Source organism: Maniola hyperantus, chromosome 20 (assembly GCF_902806685.2).
Source record: "Maniola hyperantus chromosome 20, iAphHyp1.2, whole genome shotgun sequence".
NCBI lineage: Eukaryota > Metazoa > Arthropoda > Insecta > Lepidoptera > Nymphalidae > Maniola > Maniola hyperantus.
Window position 1 is genome coordinate 13,511,853 of NC_048555.1, and position 19,567 is coordinate 13,531,419.

The 19,567-nt window shown below is 44.4% G+C and overlaps 1 protein-coding gene across 1 annotated transcript in view; it reads left to right on the top strand.

Moving 5' to 3' along the window:
* The window catches only part of LOC117992050 (endoplasmic reticulum metallopeptidase 1-like), a 49,671-nt gene that overhangs the window by 29,047 nt on the left and 1,057 nt on the right, over positions 1-19,567 (top strand). The window contains exons 8-12 of the mRNA XM_034979698.2: positions 4,199-4,737; positions 10,690-10,782; positions 11,624-11,825; positions 15,337-15,558; positions 15,641-15,822. Coding sequence (XP_034835589.1) covers positions 4,199-4,737; positions 10,690-10,782; positions 11,624-11,825; positions 15,337-15,558; positions 15,641-15,822 — 1,238 coding nt within the window. The remainder of the gene's footprint in view (positions 1-4,198; positions 4,738-10,689; positions 10,783-11,623; positions 11,826-15,336; positions 15,559-15,640; positions 15,823-19,567) is intronic.

The following is a 19,567-nucleotide window of genomic DNA, read 5'->3' on the forward strand; positions in this document are numbered from 1 at the left end:
TGTAGTTCCGGATACCTTGTCGAGACTCATACACGTAGATGTAGTTGGTGATCGTAATGATAACTCTAGTCAACAAGTTTTGGTAGATGACTGGTATGACAAAACATTTAATGGCTGTAAAATCAATCCAGCAAATTTTCCGAATTTTTGTATTTTGAACGATAAACTATATCGTTACAGTAAATGTAAATACCAGCTTCTCAGTGAGTTCGACTGGAAAGAGGTAGTCCACAAGAACGACATCCTTAGAATTATGCAACAAAACCATGCAGATGCAACTGCAGGTCATTTTGGTGTGTTCAAAACTCATCGCAGATTATCCCTCAGATATTTTTGGCGTGGTATGTATAAGGACGTGGTTGAGTACGTTAAGAATTGTGATACTTGCTCTGCGTATAAACACACGACATCAGCCACTCCAGGTCTGCTAGGGAAGCCTAAAGTCTGCGAGAGACCTTTTCAGGTCATTTCGGCTGATTTAGTCGGACCTTTGCCTAGGTCTAAATCAGGATTTACATTTCTTTTTGTGGTGACGTGTTGTTTTTCGAAATATACAATGTTGTTTCCGTTACGGCGTGCCACAGGTGCCGCTGTCGTTAAAGCGCTAGAGAATTTTGTATTTTTGAACCATAGTGTTCCAGAGACTGTGATTGTGGACAATGGGTCCCAATTTACAGGATCTGAATTCCGTAATCTCATTAAGCGTTATAATATTCCGAAATTACACTACACACCACTGTACACTCCGCAAGTTAACCTTGTTGAGAGGTACAATAAGGTTGTTATGACTGCTGTAGCCGCTTTTGTGAAAGATAACCACAGGTCCTGGGACGAAAACCTGTACAAGGTCCAGTTCGCCATAAACAGTGCGGTTAATGAATCCACTGGATTCTCCCCGTTCTTCCTTGTCCACGCTAGAGAACCGGTTTTAAATGGTTCCTTCTATAAGGACACGGATAAGGAGTACGAGGCCGGAATTCCAAGGGAGGAATACGCAGGAAAGTTTGGAACTTTGGAGGACATATTTGGTCAGGTTAGGAGAAATTTGTTTCAGGCTCATGCAGAGTATGCAACGCATTACAACTTAAGGCGTAGGTCTGCAAGCTATTCTGTTGGGGATATAGTGTGGAAAAAGACCTATCCACAAAGCGACGCTACAAATTTTTTCGCAGCTAAGCTGGCACCTAAGTATGAAAAGTGCAGGGTTGTCAAGGTTTTGTCACCTTTGGTTTACGAACTAGTTAGAGTAGCTGACAACCACCCAATAGGCACTTGGCATATTAAGGATATTAAGAAGTAGATATTTGCCATTACTTAGTTTGGTCTAAACTGTTTGAATATTTAAGTTATCAATATTCAATTAGGAATTTGTATGAGTGTAGTGATGTTCTGAGTTAACAGTTACATTACCATGGTTCAGTTGAGGATGAATGTAGTGGATGTATGTAGGGATGAATATGTGATGATTGGAATGCTTGTGGTAGACCAACCGGTTGAGAAAGTAAAAATGCAAATATCGTACTTTGGGGATAACGAAAAGGGGGGGTTTTGTGTTTTGTTTTCGTTTTCCTTCTAGATAATGGATCATTTCTGTTATTTTTCCGATTCTGTTCCGAGATCTATTTTCTAGGAGAGTTATTTCGTTTTTTTTTTCTCATATTCCGATTTTGATTCGGTTTTATTTTTCCGAATGGGATAGAGAACGGTTGCCATATCAGATGGACCCGTTCACAACCAGTTTTTCCGTATTTGTTGAGTAACAAATATTAAGATGGTAGTTTAAAAGAGTGAACCACCGTAGGCCTAGACGCATTCTATCAGTCAGCTGAAGAATGATGCCAAGATGTTTCCACTCAAGTGTCTTAGACACCATGAAGTTTTTTTGTATATATTCTTTTTAGAAGTTAGGGTTGTGTAGTTAAGTATAATGTATAAAACCTTACACTGTTTTCAGTATATTTATTTTGTTAGACAATTTTCCTTGTTAGTAGTAGATGTGCGTTCACGCGTAACTTCTGTGTTTTTCTTGTTTGTTTCAGGCAAATTGTTAGTAGTTGTTGGATGACGCTGAGGGCAGCGTGGTTCAACCTGTTGAACCTTTTCGTAGGAGGGGAAGTATTGTGACGTTGTAAATTTTGAACTACTAACTAGCGTTTCGCTTTTAATAAAAATCAATTTTGTTCAAAGTATGTTGGTGCCACCTAGCATCAAGGTGCAGAACTACGCGTGGGTCGATGTTCAGAGTTCATTCGAGCCACAATAGATGGCGTTTGCTTCGTTGTCAATTGTCGTAAAAATAAAACAAAATAATTAAATAAAACCATAATATCATTTGTTTATTGTTAAGTCATTAACAAAACGGTTCTTATAATATATCCTTAGGTTCCGCAAATATTCAAAAATGAATTGGCTTCATGATCAAACTAAATGAGAGCGGCCACACTCGGGTTGCGTCTGGCAACACCGATTGGTGAGATTTAGAATTTTTCTGGAGTCAACATGTGAAGACGAATTTTTTCGTTCCAGGAAAATCTCACTCTTTTTCGCCCATGGCTTCGCCTGGGAAAATACAATAGTTATAAATTTAGTCATCCTAACGTATTTCAATGTTTCATCAATTATGGTGAGTGAAAAATCAAGTAATGTGGATTCGACAAAATGGCGGTTTGGTTAGAGAAAATCCTAATTTCATGATTTCCCTTTCAGTTCCAGTTATTTTATCTTCCCAAATAAATGAGGATAATGGGTTGTGGGTGGACTCCTGAAAACCATTGGTGGCCAGGAGTTCAATAGGTGAGTTGTGTTTGATCGGGAAAAGTCCACGTGTCGAAATTTTCACACAGCACAAATTATAATCTTGTTTTTCTTTGTTACAGGGTTTTCCGTTTGCGTTTCCGTTTTTAGTTTTCGGTTTTCGTATTTATTTCTTTTGCACATTCACGTTGGCAACTTAATTTCTATGGATAAGACTTGGTGAAAATCTTTGTAATGAAACATTTCGGTTGTGAAGAATCAAATAAATTGAGTTTTGGATCTTGGCCGATGCCGTCCAGCTACCTTGCAGTCTTCGCACCTACAAGTAAGCAAATGTTTGTATCCTGGAACAGTTTAGTGAACCTTCTTAGTGTATGTGTACAGTAAGAACCCTGTCTTTACTACTGAGCTTTTATTTTGAAACAATTTTATGAATTTTACTGTGTCATTGTCTATTCCATGCCAATGGCATCTTAAATTTAAAACATAGATTTTATGTACTATCTACCTAAGGCATTCTAATGTATCTAAATTAAGTCTTGGCATTAAGCTAGAATAACTAAGCCTTATTAGCCATCACTATGTATTAAGCGACCCCGGTAAAAGTTACATTAAAAAAACAATTTTGCCTAACATCTAGCAAATTTCATTTATAACACCTCATATACATTACAAGGGAGTCGACGGCTAGCTTCTATTCTTTACTAGGTAGATAGATCAAGTAAGTAAAATTATTTTTTTTTCCTCTAATCTTTGTAAGGTGGTAGATTATTCCGTATCCGGGTATATTTCTATTCCGCCCAATTTACCACCCTTACAGTACGCTGCCTAAACTATAAAAGATAGAACCATAAAATGTTCTAATTAATTGTAGATCTTATAAATATCTACAAAAAAGTCCGCGACACACTATACCCATCTATGTCGAGTGAGGCACAGCAACCATTTTTTTATTTAAAAATCTTGAATTTTTTTTGGACTACATTTAAACGCGTTTATTTTACTCATGCTATTAATCCTTATCAAAATAAATGATTTCATCACTAAGAACAGTTTATGGAGATAATATTTGGTCTTTGAATGATTAAAATTGGACGTTTGGTTTTGAAGTTATGGCGAAATTAAAATATTACGATTTCTGCTGCACGGCCCGTTGTATTATATAAAGAGGTAATGTCGTTAAGTTTGTTTGTAGGGGGTAATCTTTAGAACTACTGAACCGATTTTAAAAATTCTTTCACCAGTAGAAAGCTACATTATTCCTGAGTGACATAGGCTATACGGGATCTTTAAAAACCTAAATCTACGCGGGCGAAGCCGCGGGGATCAGCTAGTTGTAAATATAAGTATAGATTTCATATGATTCGGTTAAACGGATGGGTATTTGAGGATCCCGAGGGAACTGTTTGAATTTACGGGATAAAAGTATGGATGTGGGGCGCAGTGTACCTGCCGGCGGGCGCGTGGCTGCGCGTGGTGGCGCGCGCGGCGCTGGGCGTGCTGCTGTGCTGGCTGGCGGGCGCGGCGGCCGCGCTGCTGCCGGCGCTGCTGCTGCACGCGGCGGGCGCGCGCCTCGCCTTCTACTCGCGCGCCTGGCTGCTGCTGCCGCTGTACGCGGCGCCGGCGCTGTGCGGCTGCTGGGCGGACGCGCGGCACACGTGGGGCGCGTGGCTGGGCGGCGGCGCGGCGCGGCTGGCGCGCGGCTGGTGGGCGTGGCGCGCGTGGCGCGACGCGCTGGCGCTGTGGAGCGGCGCGGCGGCGGCGGCGGGCGCGGCGTGCGGCGCGCGCTCGGCCTTCGTGCCGCTGCTGTGGGCGCTGCCGCCGCTGGCGGGGCTGCTGTGCCGGCGCGGCGCGCGCGGCGCGGCGCTGCACGCGCTGGCGGCGGCGCTGCCCGCGCTGCAATGCGCCTACCTGGCGCTCAACTCGGTGCAGATGTTCGTGCCGGTGATGGGGCGCGCCGGCACGCCGCTGCTGCCCGCCGACGTGAGTACCGCACTGTATGAGCAGTGAGCAAAAGTCGTATTTGCTCACCATTGAAAATGTGTTTTAAATTTACAACGTTGAAATTGGATTGGCATTTCTTCAATTCATTGTCTCAAGAAACATTCGGTTAAACCGTTAGTACTATTATATATTCTGTGGTTAAACCGTTAGTACTATTATATATATAATCAAATTCTAAATTTTTCATCAGAACCAAACAAGATAACTAATACTTTTAATAATTTTTTCTGCTCAGTAGGACATGACCTTGCCCAAAAGCATCTGAATACTGTAGGCGTCACAGAGGAAACCCTATGCAACAAAATTAATTTCTCCCTTGTAGATAAAGTTTTTTACTTAAAGCCTACAAATCAAGCTGAGGTGAGTAAATTCATAGGGACTCTAAAAAACACGGATTCTTGTGGACACGATGGCATTACCGCTAAAATATTAAAATTACTGAATCGCGAAATTGCTGCTCCACTATCATGTATTATTAATTTAAGCTTTAAAGCAGGAATATTCCCACAGACCTTAAAAACGGCTATAATTATGCCACTACATAAGAAAGGGCCAACTAACATAATGTCAAACTATCGTCCCATTTCTCTTTTGCCAACTACTGCAAAAATTATTGAAAAAATAATGAAAACCAGGATTATTGCATATAAAACTGATATGTTATATAATAATCAATATGGGTTTAGAGATAAAATGGGAACCGGTGATGCAATAGCTGAATTAACAAAGCAAATTGTACTGAACCATGAAAATAAAAATAAAACAATTGCTGTGTTCATAGATCTTGCCAAAGCTTTTGATACCATTTCACATCAGTTACTGCTAACAAAATTAGAGAGGTACGGATTCACTGGAAATGCACTAAACTGGTTCAGTAGTTATCTTAAAAATCGGAAACAATTTGTACGAGTTGATAATAAAGTTAGCGCTGAAAACAATTCAGAAATAATATTTGGTGTCCCTCAGGGGAGCGTATTAGGCCCTATCTTGTTCAATATCTATCTTAATGACTTTTGTTCGCTATTGACAGACAATCAGACAGACTCAAAATCTCTATGTTTTGCAGATGACACTGTTTTGTTATTTTCAGCCTCGACGTGGGAAAGTACCATCCAAAAAGCCGAACATGGCCTTCGTCTAGCTAAGGGGTGGTATGACAATAATCTGCTAACCTTAAATGATGATAAAACTTTATGTATGTGTTTCTCTCCCACCAGTGCCGGTCTTCCGACCGAGACTCCGAAGATTAGAGTGCACTCTTGCTTGAATAAGTCTGACTGTGCAAACTGCAAAATATTATCATGTACTAATAGCACAACTTATCTCGGTATTATTGTTGATCAACATCTGAGGTGGGATAAGCACGTAGACATGCTGACTAAAAAAGTCCGAAGCTTGAGATATATATACAATAATTTAAGAAACATTATGAGTGTTAACCTACTGTTAAGAGTTTACTGCTCTTTAACTCAGTCGTTAATATTATATGGCATTATAGCCTGGGGCTCATGTGGATCAACTTTACTAGACAAACTAAATAAGGCTCAAAAACTTAATCTCAAAATTATCTTAAAAAAGAACCGACGATTTCCTACGGAAGAATTATTTAAGCTAAGTAAAGTACTAACCCCAAGAAAAATATTTATTTGGCAAATAACAATGTATATGGCAAAATATATAGACAACTTCACAATCGAGCAAACTCCCAGTCACCGTAGGCAAAGGCAACTAAGATGTTCAGTTCCCCGACGAACGTCTGGATTCTCGAGTAGACATTTTACAGCTGCGGCACCAAAACTATTCAATAACCTTCCGCTGGAGGTATCTAATCTGATTTTATGTGCCCAGCGCCCATCCTTAAAGAAAAAACTTAAATTCTATATAAAGAAATTTCTCCTAGAAACCTCTTTTGAAAATTTTAAACGTCTTTATGACAAGACCTGTTGAAACGAATGCTTTAACTTATTACAACTTATCCTATCTATTTAAATTATATATCTAAACTCCGTATGCATTAACACTGTTGCACCAAATAAAATATAGTTTTAGTAATGTATGAATATATATATAGTATAGTATAAATATAGTATAGTATATAATATAACATAATATAGTATGAATGAGGTCGATGAACTTTGTCAGCCCTAGCACAGACTACGGTCTATTTGGGCTGCAAACTGCCAACACCAGTCGCGGCTTTTTGTCTAGTGCTTTGGTCTGGAAGTGTGGTGTGAATTATTCGCTTTTTTTTGTCTAAATAAAAAAAATAAATAAATAAAAAAAATAAAAAAAAAAATATTCTGTGGTTAAACCGTTAGTACTTTTATATATTCTGTGGTTAAACCGTTAGTACTATTATATATTCTGTGGTTAAACCGTTAGTACTATTATATATTCTGTGGTTAAACCGTTAGTATTACTATTATATATTCTGTGGTTAAACCGTTAGTACTATTATATATTCTGTGGTTAAACCGTTAGTACTATTATATATTCTGTGGTTAAACCGTTAGTACTATTATATATTCTGTGGTTAAACCGTTAGTACTATTATATATTCTGTGGTTAAACATTGATAGGGTTGTTAAGGAAAAACGGAACCCTTATAGGATTACTTTGTTGTCTGTCTGTCAAGAAACCTACAGGGTACTTCCCGTTGACCTAAAATCATGAAATTAGGCAGGTAGGTAGGTCTTATAGCAGCCATTAGGAGAAAAATCTGAAAACCGTGAATTTGTGGTTACACCACACCAAAAAAAATTAAATTGTGGACATGAACTAAAAATTAGTATTTTCAATTTTCGAAGTAAGATAACTATATCAAGTGGGGTATCATATCATATAACCTGTGCATTCTAAAACAGATTTTTATTTTTATGCATCATAGTTTTTGAATTATCGTGCAAAATGTCGAAACAATATGACTGTAGTACGGAACCCTCGTTGCTGACTCACACTTGGCCGGTTTTTACTTTCTATTTTACTATTTCAACTAATAAAAATATCGACTTAACTAAAATTATAGTTTTTATAAGACTTTATAATTTCGTTAAATAATATGAAAAAAAAAACTTATTAATAGGGAAGATACAAATATGATATTTATGAACATTTTGTGATTAAAATATTATTAAAAGAATATAAAAGAAAGCCCCTTGCAACGTTTTTGTTTTAGTTAATATTTATTTTCAACAATGAATACGTATTATTAAAAGTAACTTGAAACGAAACGTATCCCTTTTAATCCACCAATCAGCATCTAGTGACGTCACTCCTGTTATGAGAACTCATTTGAGGTTATAATTGTGAAGTTAAACGCGAAAATTAATAGCAATTAGCGATTAAAAATAGAAAAAGAGTTCATAAAAGCAGACTCCAGGAATCTGCCAAAAGTTACTGTCGATATGATAGTGAGTTTTTGTCGAAAGTGCAGTTTTCAAGTGTAGAAATGAAAGTGGTCAAGTTACATCAAAGTGGCCTTCACAGCATAGAATGACAGTCTTTGGAGAATAATCTTCGTCCCACTTCGCAGCTTGGAACCATTTTTTTCTGAAATTTTGGGTCAGAAGGTCCAGTTAAAAACAATTTATTTGGAAACTGTTGAACGGACACATTGGCACAAAACATGCATCAACACGCTTTTTATAATTACCTGATGTTGATAGATAGTCCATTTTAAATAGTTAACAGTAGGTACCTATATGTATTTGTACAACAAATATCTCTAAAGTCGAAAATACTATTAATGAAAGCCAGCGACGAACAAGTACTTACGACCACAGACACGAGTTACGTCATCAGAACAGTAGGTCCGTTTTGGCGCGAAAATTTAAACTGTTAGTTTTTTTTGCAATAAATGACCGTGTTTTAATTTTTTTTATATATTTGTGGTCTACAATATATATATTCTACATCGAATTGTTCAAAATGGAAACAAAATTAAAAATATTGCATGCATATTATTTAATTTATGAATGACGCAATCTGAACGCAGACAAAAAGCAATAAAAATTGGCGAAATACGAAAAAAATAACTTTATCATAATAATGAGCAAGTAGGTACTTTCTTTGTAGTCAATTGGTATAAAACTTTAAAAAGTGACAAAATAAATGTATGTAGTGATAATTGAACAGCATCAGCTTCAGCAGTTACATAACAGCATCAGCTTCAACAGTTACATAACAGCATCAGCTTCAGCAGTTACATAACAGAATGTGCATCTACTGTCTAACGCTGAATCTGACTGACTTGCGGAAAAGTCGCGTGATAATAACTATTCTTATATCTTGTATTGTTTCGCTATTGAGGTGAAAACTTGTATTTAGATATCACACGATAGCAAAGTTTTTGTTTCTTGATGCCTTTGAATCCCTCATTTCATTCAAGATTATAACTTAGAATCCTTAGTTCGCTCGAGATTCAAACTATGTGCCTACTCGTAACAAAAACGAACTTCTTGTTGTTAAACAATAAATATTACAACTTTCATGTACCTAATTTACAAATCAATTTTCGTTTATTTCTGGAAGAGAAATTTTTTGTCGAACATTTTGCGCTTCGATCTCGAGAAGGTAAATAAATATATGACAGCAGCAAATATATAGCAGGCACAAAACTATGCTCGCCTTCCATATATGACAGATAGCAGGCACAGAACTATGCTCGCCTTCCATATATGACAGATAGCAGGCACAGAACTATGCTCGCCTTCCATATATGACAGATAGCAGGCACAGAACTATGCTCGCCTTCCATATATGACAGATAGCAGGCATAGAACTATGCTCGCCTTCCATATATGACAGATAGCAGGCACAGAACTATGCTCGCCTTCCATATATGACAGATAGCAGGCACAGAACTATGCTCGCCTTCCATATATGACAGATAGCAGGCACAGAACTATGCTCGCCTTCCATATATGACAGATAGCAGGCACAGAACTATGCTCGCCTTCCATATATGACAGATAGCAGGCACAGAACTATGCTCGCCTTCCATATATGACAGATAGCAGGCACAGAACTATGCTCGCCTTCCATATATGACAGATAGCAGGCACAGAACTATGCTCGCCTTCCATATATGACAGATAGCAGGCAGAGAACTATGCTCGCCCTTCCATATATGACAGATAGCAGGCAGAGAACTATGCTCGCCCTTCAATATATGACAGATAGCAGGCAGAGAACTATGCTCGCCCTTCCATATATGACAGATAGCAGGCAGAGAACTATGCTCGCCCTTCCATATATGACAGATAGCAGGCAGAGAACTATGCTCGCCCTTCCATATATGACAGATAGCAGGCAGAGAACTATGCTCGCCCTTCAATATATGACAGATAGCAGGCAGAGAACTATGCTCGCCCTTCCATATATGACAGATAGCAGGCAGAGAACTATGCTCGCCCTTCCATATATGACAGATAGCAGGCAGAGAACTATGCTCGCCCTTCCATATATGACAGATAGCAGGCAGAGAACTATGCTCGCCCTTCCATATATGATAGATAGCAGGCAGAGAACTATGCTCGCCTTTCCATATATGACAGATATCAGGCAGAGAACTATGCTCGCCCTTCCATATATGACAGATAGCAGGCAGAGAACTATGCTCGCCCTTCCATATATGACAGATAGCAGGCAGAGAACTATGCTCGCCCTTCCATATATGACAGATAGCAGGCAGAGAACTATGCTCGCCCTTCCATATATGACAGACACCAGGCAGAGAACTATGCTCGCCCTTCCATATATGACAGACACCAGGCAGAGAACTATGCTCGCCCTTCCATATATGACAGACACCAGGCAGAGAACTATGCTCGCCCTTCCATATATGACAGACACCAGGCAGAGAAGTATGCTGTCCCTTTGATGTTGTCACATAGTTGTACGCGCCAGTGACGTCAGTGCCCGTGTCCACAGGTGACGATGTCGCTGCTGGTGGCGCTGCTCACGCTGCTCACGTTCAGCTGGATGCTGCCGCTCGTGGTGGCCGCCAGGAACCCCAACGTTGTGGTGAGTGGTAGATTAACCGAGCCTTCGTGGGCGCACTAACAATATTCTCGCACTACGAGAGACAACACAAACTACCCTCAACTATAACAACGCTCACTAATTATGAGTCATGACAACAACGTCTCCTATGAGGTCCCTACCTACACCGGCTCCTCCATCCCCATACCGGTCCCAGGCCAACCAGCTAACCTAGCACACCACAACCTAGCACTATAACCTCAAACAACAGAAACCACACACACACAGGTAACAACAACAATAAAACCCACAGTACGATATACAGTGTCTAATGAGAAGTAATAGTGCCCTCGGCTAGCGCCACACCAATAATCCTCGTTTCACACAGCACATCCGATTTTATAGTCTCACAACGACGGTGGGGACGATGACGTGATGTTCAATGAGCAAACGGTAGCGCCGTCTATCTGTACTATTCTTATCTAAAAAAGTCAGTTGGCAAAAACACTGTACCTCTCCACCGAGACAATGTGAGTTGAAACATAAACACTGTACCTCTCCACCGAGACAATGTGAGTTGAAACATGAACACGAGAGATGAGAGACATAGATCTGTCTCGTTGTAACTTTAGTTTGACTGGGCGAGACGTGACTGGCGGGGAATCTATAGACATGTGGTGGAGGAGGCAGGCGTGCTGGCCTGGCGGGGGACCCGCGGTCCGCGGCAGGTAGATAGGTTCGAGCACGGGTGATGCACGCCAGGCAGATCTCAGCAGGCTAAGAATTATTCTAAAAAATGATTGACTGCCAAATGAAGTTTTTGAGTTCGCGCCATGAAACGTGGAAATTTTCAAAAACTTTGATGGCTCGCGTCGCGTTGCAGATATACTGCGGCGTGGCGCTGTGCGCGCTGAGCATGGCGCTGGCGCTGGCGCTGGGCCCGCCCTACACGGCGGAGCAGCCGCAGCGCCTCATGCTGTTCCACACGCGCCGCACCATACACGGCGGCGCCGCGCCGCGCGTCGAGCTCCTGTACTGGGTCCCCGAGCTGGACGCCAACACGCCCGCCACCGTGCAGCGTGAAGGTACGTCCCCACACTACCCTCTTCCTTCGAGCTCCTCCATACATCGGACACACGGACCGGTATAGTTACGACAAAGACGCACGCGAGTACCTACGGTAGGTACGTAACGAATATCGCGTCGCGGACGGATACCGGAGGAGCGAGAGGACGCCCGGTAGGGTCGTCGGGGCCGGGTGAGGGTCCTAGGACGCTCAATCCTACCGGAGCCGTCCGGTTCCTTCACCTCAGTCGAGCAGCGATAAAAGATCACACCGACGGTAGCGAGCCGAGGGAATCGAACGAGTAACGACTGTCTGTAACGGAGGGCAGCTGCCTTATTTATAACCCGATGGGCGGAGCCTAGCCGGTGGCGTGATTGATATGACGCGGTCGCGGAGCTCGCCGATTGGTCGGTTGCGCGAGCCGGCCGTGGGATGTTGGCCTCCAGCTGGTTGTGGCTCCTCGTCACACACGAAAACTGTTCGGTGGAATTGTTCGCGATAGCATAATTATGTAAAAATAATACCCGTACATGAAAAAACAGAACTGACATTATTACGTGAACAATATTTTAATGAAAACTTAAGAAAAGTGCAGATACCATATTCAGTCCGAAGAATTGACTACCCTAAACTCATATTATCGAAATATAACAACTTATATGGTAAAAGAAGATTAACTTACGTCGTACCTAACCTAATTAATCTTAAATTACTAAGAATACTAATAACATTCACTGAAACCCATCACTATATATATATATACTTATCTCTTAATTATCACAGCAACATAATTAAGAGATAAGTATATCATTAGAGTTAAATATTAAACTTAAATAAAATAATCACCCTGTACCAGAATTTAAAATACCATACACGAAGTAGTGTGAGTGAGCGTCTAAACGCTCGCGCTCGGCGCACGAGACCCTACCCTACGACCCTAACTAGGTACTCCGCTGTGCCGTGTGCGGTACGCTCGGCGCACGAGACCCTACCCTACGACCCTAACTAGGTACTCCGCTGTGCCGTGTGCGGTACGCTCGGCGCACGAGACCCTACCCTACGACCCTTACTAGGTACTCCGCTGTGCCGTGTGCGGTACGCTCGGCGCACGAGACCCTACCCTACGACCCTAACTAGGTACTCCGCTGTGCCGTGTGCGGTACGCTCGGCGCACGAGACCCTACCCTACGACCCTAACTAGGTACTCCGCTGTGCCGTGTGCGGTACGCTCGGCGCACGATACCCTACCCTACGACCCTAACTAGGTACTCCGCTGTGCCGTGTGCGGTACGCTCGGCGCACGATACCCTACCCTACGACCCTAACTAGGTACTCCGCTGTGCCGTGTGCGGTACGCTCGGCGCACGAGACCCTACCCTACGACCCTAACTAGGTACTCCGCTGTGCCGTGTGCGGTACGCTCGGCGCACGAGACCCTACCCTACGACCCTAACTAGGTACTCCGCTGTGCCGTGTGCGGTACGCTCGGCGCACGAGACCCTACCCTACGACCCTAACTAGGTACTCCGCTGTGCCGTGTGCGGTACGCTCGGCGCACGATACCCTACCCTACGACCCTAACTAGGTACTCCGCTGTGCCGTGTGCGGTACGCTCGGCGCACGATACCCTACCCTACGACCCTAACTAGGTACTCCGCTGTGCCGTGTGCGGTACGCTCGGCGCACGATACCCTACCCTACGACCCTAACTAGGTACTCCGCTGTGCCGTGTGCGGTACGCTCGGCGCACGATACCCTACCCTACGACCCTAACTAGGTACTCCGCTGTGCCGTGTGCGGTACGCTCGGCGCACGATACCCTACCCTACGACCCTAACTAGGTACTCCGCTGTGCCGTGTGCGGTACGCTCGGCGCACGATACCCTACCCTACGACCCTAACTAGGTACTCCGCTGTGCCGTGTGCGGTACGCTCGGCGCACGATACCCTACCCTACGACCCTAACTAGGTACTCCGCTGTGCCGTGTGCGGTACGCTCGGCGCACGATACCCTACCCTACGACCCTAACTAGGTACTCCGCTGTGCCGTGTGCGGTACGCTCGGCGCACGATACCCTACCCTACGACCCTAACTAGGTACTCCGCTGTGCCGTGTGCGGTACGCTCGGCGCACGATACCCTACCCTACGACCCTAACTAGGTACTCCGCTGTGCCGTGTGCGGTACGCTCGGCGCACGATACCCTACCCTACGACCCTAACTAGGTACTCCGCTGTGCCGTGTGCGGTACGCTCGGCGCACGATACCCTACCCTACGACCCTAACCATGTTTTGTCGTGTGTCCTAGTTATTAATAGAAACAGAAATTAAAGTGTCTTTAAAATAGAAGGCTGAAGTTTTCCTGGCTACGAGAATCCTCCAAGTACACCTATCACACACAAACATAATCATTTATTCACTTCTAATTCTTAAAGAAAAGTCTTATCTTACAGAAAAGTTAATTTACATGACCCCTTATAGTAGACTATAGACTACAATTCTAGATACGGCGTTTATTAAACGCGGACATCGGTACGCGGGCACCGGCGGCAGGTATATAACGCGGATTGCGTCACGGACGGCGGAGGGGAGCGAGACGTGCGGGGGGAACGGAGTCTCAACCTCTTCACCTGGCCGAGCAGCGAGGGTAATCACACCGGCCGTAGTGGGCGAAGGCGCCGAGAGACTGCCGTGAACTAGTGGCTGTTGCCCTATTTATAGTCTGGGGGGCTTGGCCTACTCGGTGGTGTGATCGCTCGGCGGAGATTGCGGTGCTCGCTGATTGGCCGGCCGGGTCGTCTAGTAGGTGGTGTGTTCGGTCGTGGAACATTCGACATGCTTCCTCGGCGCGCGGTCCCCACTCCCCAGGCTGCCTGTGACTTCCTCGTCACACTTTCAAATGTGTTTTCACTTGTATTAAACCTTATGAAAATAAAGTTGTTCGTCATCTCAAGTATTTAATTTAGACCAAAATTGTCCTTTATATTATCATTTCATTCATTTAAAGTAATATCTTAGGAGATATCACGAAATTTAAAAAAAAAGGGCTGTATTGTGAACCACCTCCTTTTTGGAAGTCTGTTAAATAAATGGCGACGGCCGCGGCAGATTACGTCGCAGTACGATGATGTCGGTGGTAGGTGTAGCTCCACCCAGACCCGGAGTAGACCCATCTCCTCAGCCCTGATGCTGTAAAGAATTGCATTCTTAAATCGTGGTGATACCATGGGGATTTTTAAAAAATCGTGCGTTTAAATGTTTTTACGACTGAGATATCTTGCATCACGGGGACGGGCTACTACGGATCGGTTACTCTTTGTCCTGGAAAGTCAAAAATTCCCACAGGATTTTTAAAAGCCTAAATCTACGCGGACGATGTTGCGGGTATCGCCTATTATAATATAATTCGTCTATTTTTATTCTTCAAAAAAATGATGTCTCTTTGAGTTTAAAATGGTCGTGCAGCCGAACGGCTGGAGGTTGTTCCTTCTCTACTGGGCAGTTGACGCTCACCTGTCTCGTGCTGGCAGTGGCCGCGGCGGCCGGCGCGCGCGCCGAGCCCTGGGGCAGCGCCGAGGAGTGCGCGCGCTGGCTGTACTGCGGCGCGCCCTACTTCCTGCCCGTGCTGTCGCTGGTGGCGCGCGGCCAGCGCCTGCGCGCGCACGAGCCGCCGCGCGCCGAGCTGCGCGTGCGCGCCGCCCTCGAGCGCACGGCCGAGCCGCGCCGCCGCGCGCTCGTGCTCAACATGACGGGTGAGTGGCGTGCGTGTACCGGGTGTACCGGGTGTACCGGGTGGCGGTACGGTACCTACTGACGGCGCGCGTGTGTGTGCAGGGCCGGCGCACACCGTGGTGATCCTGTCGCCGGCGGCGGGCGCGCGCGTGCCCTGGTGCGACCTGGTGCGCGGCGCGCCGCAGCCCGGCCCGCGCTGGGGCGCGCGCCGCACCTACTTCATCGCGCTGCACGCCGCGCGCGCGCAGCCGCACGCCCACTGGACGCTCGTGTGCCACGTGCAGGTGAGTGTCGGTACATGGCTATATATATCTGGCGGGAATGGACCATGAGTCATATTTAATTGTTAACTATTTGAATCAAAATATTTTGTGTCATGTTTAACATCCAGCTGATTTGATTGTTACGTTAATGATTTGTGACGTCACAGGAAGTGTCATTTAGTTCAATCACTTTGCAATTTGTAAAATACCGGAAGTTAAATAATACCAATTAACCTTTTAAAATATATCAGTTTTGCTGTCCTGACAAATTGGTATAAAAAGCTTTGGAATAATAAACATGGCGTCATTGTGAGAATATAAGTGTAAAGCGCAAGCTATGTTTAAAAATATTATAGTGAAGTGAAATTGGAGACTGACTATTGTTGAAGACCATCCCTATACTTCTGGAACAAAGGTTAATAATGTGTTGTAAGTAATAATCTCCTCTGCCTTGAAACTAAACCCGATGCGACGACGCGCGACTTGCGACGACGCGCGACTTGCGACGACGCGCGACTTGCGACGACGCGCGACTTGCGACGACGCGCGACTTGCGACGACGCGCGACTTGCGACGACGCGCGACTTGCGACGACGCGCGACTTGCGACGACGCGCGACTTGCGACGACGCGCGACTTGCGAAGACGCGCGACTTGCGACCACACGCGTCTTCTTTATAGGCCTTTTAAAATGACTGTAAACTCATTGAAGTTTTTAAAATACATATTGTAAGTATATCGGCGCAAATAATGAAATACGTGATTCATAGAACCAGTGGTAGATTCATTTGATTTATTTTTATTTTTTATTGAATGGTTTACAAGCGATTTTAACATAAAACTTACTAACTATAATAAATACATAGATTTTTCTATCATGCACAACTATGTTAAATCATTTTAAAGTAAACACTGCATGCAAATTCCGTACAGATATCAGTTACAAAGGGGATAACAATTTTAGTACAGATTCCATACAGTATGTCTGTAGGTATGGTTAAAAAGTAAACAGTAGGTAAACGTTCTATTGTAAAATGAATAAACATGTAAAAAAAAAAAAATTAGCTACTACCTATAATTTACATTTTTTTTGTTTTTTTTTTTTTTGTTTTTAACGTTTATACTTAATTACTATTTTCTTATATTCTACACATTCTATAAGTTCTAACACACTCTTATTTATGGCTAAATACAGTATACGTAGGTAATATTATAAAATGAATAAGCATGATAAAAAACTAAATTAACTACTGTATAATGTTCAATTTTTTAACGTTTATACGCACTATTTTCTTAACACATTCTAAGTTCTAACACACTCTTATTTCTAAAATTAATTTCTAATTCATTATACTTTCACTTTATAAAGGTAGTTTAGATACAAAAAATATATTTTGAAATGAGACTAAAAATAATAATAAGTAGATAACTAGGTAAGTATGTAAAAGTAAAAATATAGATTCATTAATTTTAAAAATTACAAAAATAATTTGATAGTGATATTAAATTTCAGGTACAGGGTACAGCTATTGGCTAGCTATTGACTAGGTCGCTTATCACTAACTTACGAAACATAGCCAGCGATTTGTATTTATGTCTATCAACTGACTGCGCTCATTGTATAGTTTACACAACCGGGGCAGAGCAGCGTTGGCCCCGAAGACTGTTCTGCTGAGTGGTGGCACCGAAGACTGTTCTGCTGAGCGGTGGCACCGAAGACTGTTCTGCTGAGCGGTGGCACCGAAGACTGTTCTGCTGAGCGGTGGCACCGAAGACTGTTCTGCTGAGTGGTGGCACCGAAGACTGTTCTGCTGAGCGGTGGCACCGAAGACTGTTCTGCTGAGCGGTGGCACCGAAGACTGTTCTGCTGAGCGGTGGCACCGAAGACTGTTCTGCTGAGTGGTGGCACCGAAGACTGTTCTGCTGAGCGGTGGCACCGAAGACTGTTCTGCTGAGCGGTGGCACCGAAGACTGTTCTGCTGAGCGGTGGCACCGAAGACTGTTCTGCTGAGCGGTGGCACCGAAGACTGTTCTGCTGAGCGGTGGCACCGAAGACTGTTCTGCTGAGCGGTGGCACCGAAGACTGTTCTGCTGAGCGGTGGCACCGAAGACTGTTCTGCTGAGTGGTGGCACCGAAGACTGTTCTGCTGAGTGGTGGCACCGAAGACTGTTCTGCTGAGCGGTGGCACCGAAGACTGTTCTGCTGAGCGGTGGCACCGAAGACTGTTCTGCTGAGCGGTGGCACCGAAGACTGTTCTGCTGAGCGGTGGCACCGAAGACTGTTCTGCTGAGTGGTGGCACCGAAGACTGTTCTGCTGAGTGGTGGCACCGAAGACTGTTCTGCTGAGCGGTGGCACCGAAGACTGTTCTGCTGAGTGGTGGCACCGAAGACTGTTCTGCTGAGTGGTGGCACCGAAGACTGTTCTGCTGAGCGGTGGCACCGAAGACTGTTCTGCTGAGCGGTGGCACCGAAGACTGTTCTGCTGAGTGGTGGCACCGAAGACTGTTCTGCTGAGCGGTGGCACCGAAGACTGTTCTGCTGAGCGGTGGCACCGAAGACTGTTCTGCTGAGCGGTGGCACCGAAGACTGTTCTGCTGAGCGGTGGCACCGAAGACTGTTCTGCTGAGCGGTGGCACCGAAGACTGTTCTGCTGAGCGGTGGCACCGAAGACTGTTCTGCTGAGCGGTGGCACCGAAGACTGTTCTGCTGAGCGGTGGCACCGAAGACTGTTCTGCTGAGCGGTGGCACCGAAGACTGTTCTGCTGAGCGGTGGCACCGAAGACTGTTCTGCTGAGCGGTGGCACCGAAGACTGTTCTGCTGAGTGGTGGCACCGAAGACTGTTCTGCTGAGCGGTGGCACCGAAGACTGTTCTGCTGAGCGGTGGCACCGAAGACTGTTCTGCTGAGCGGTGGCACCGAAGACTGTTCTGCTGAGTGGTGGCACCGAAGACTGTTCTGCTGAGCGGTGGCACCGAAGACTGTTCTGCTGAGTGGTGGCACCGAAGACTGTTCTGCTGAGCGGTGGCACCGAAGACTGTTCTGCTGAGCGGTGGCACCGAAGACTGTTCTGCTGAGCGGTGGCACCGAAGACTGTTCTGCTGAGCGGTGGCACCGAAGACTGTTCTGCTGAGCGGTGGCACCGAAGACTGTTCTGCTGAGCGGTGGCACCGAAGACTGTTCTGCTGAGTGGTGGCACCGAAGACTGTTCTGCTGAGCGGTGGCACCGAAGACTGTTCTGCTGAGCGGTGGCACCGAAGACTGTTCTGCTGAGCGGTGGCACCGAAGACTGTTCTGCTGAGTGGTGGCACCGAAGACTGTTCTGCTGAGCGGTGGCACCGAAGACTGTTCTGCTGAGTGGTGGCACTAAGGGAGTTCTCTAAAATTGATTTTGCTAAGTAAACTTGGACAGTCTACTTTATATTATATATTTATTATATTTGATGATTTAAAAGGTTTAATTGTATAAAAGTATTTCTATTCTATTCTGAAGATGGTTAAAGATTGATAATAAACTGTGATGAATATAACAATGGCGCGGGTTTTAGTGAGGCCAGTTCTCGTATTCCTACAAGTATGTCATACCGCTTAGGTTTTGCAGTTTCATATTATACATCAGAATCCTGCAACTTTGTCTGCGTAAGTATTGAACAACCCTTTGACTTGTTGTAGTAAACGGACTTGGAACATAAGTGAGTGTAGTAAGCTATCTAGGGATGCTCCGACGAAAGCTACAGTTGGGACGGTCAGACAGACACACTTTTATAGA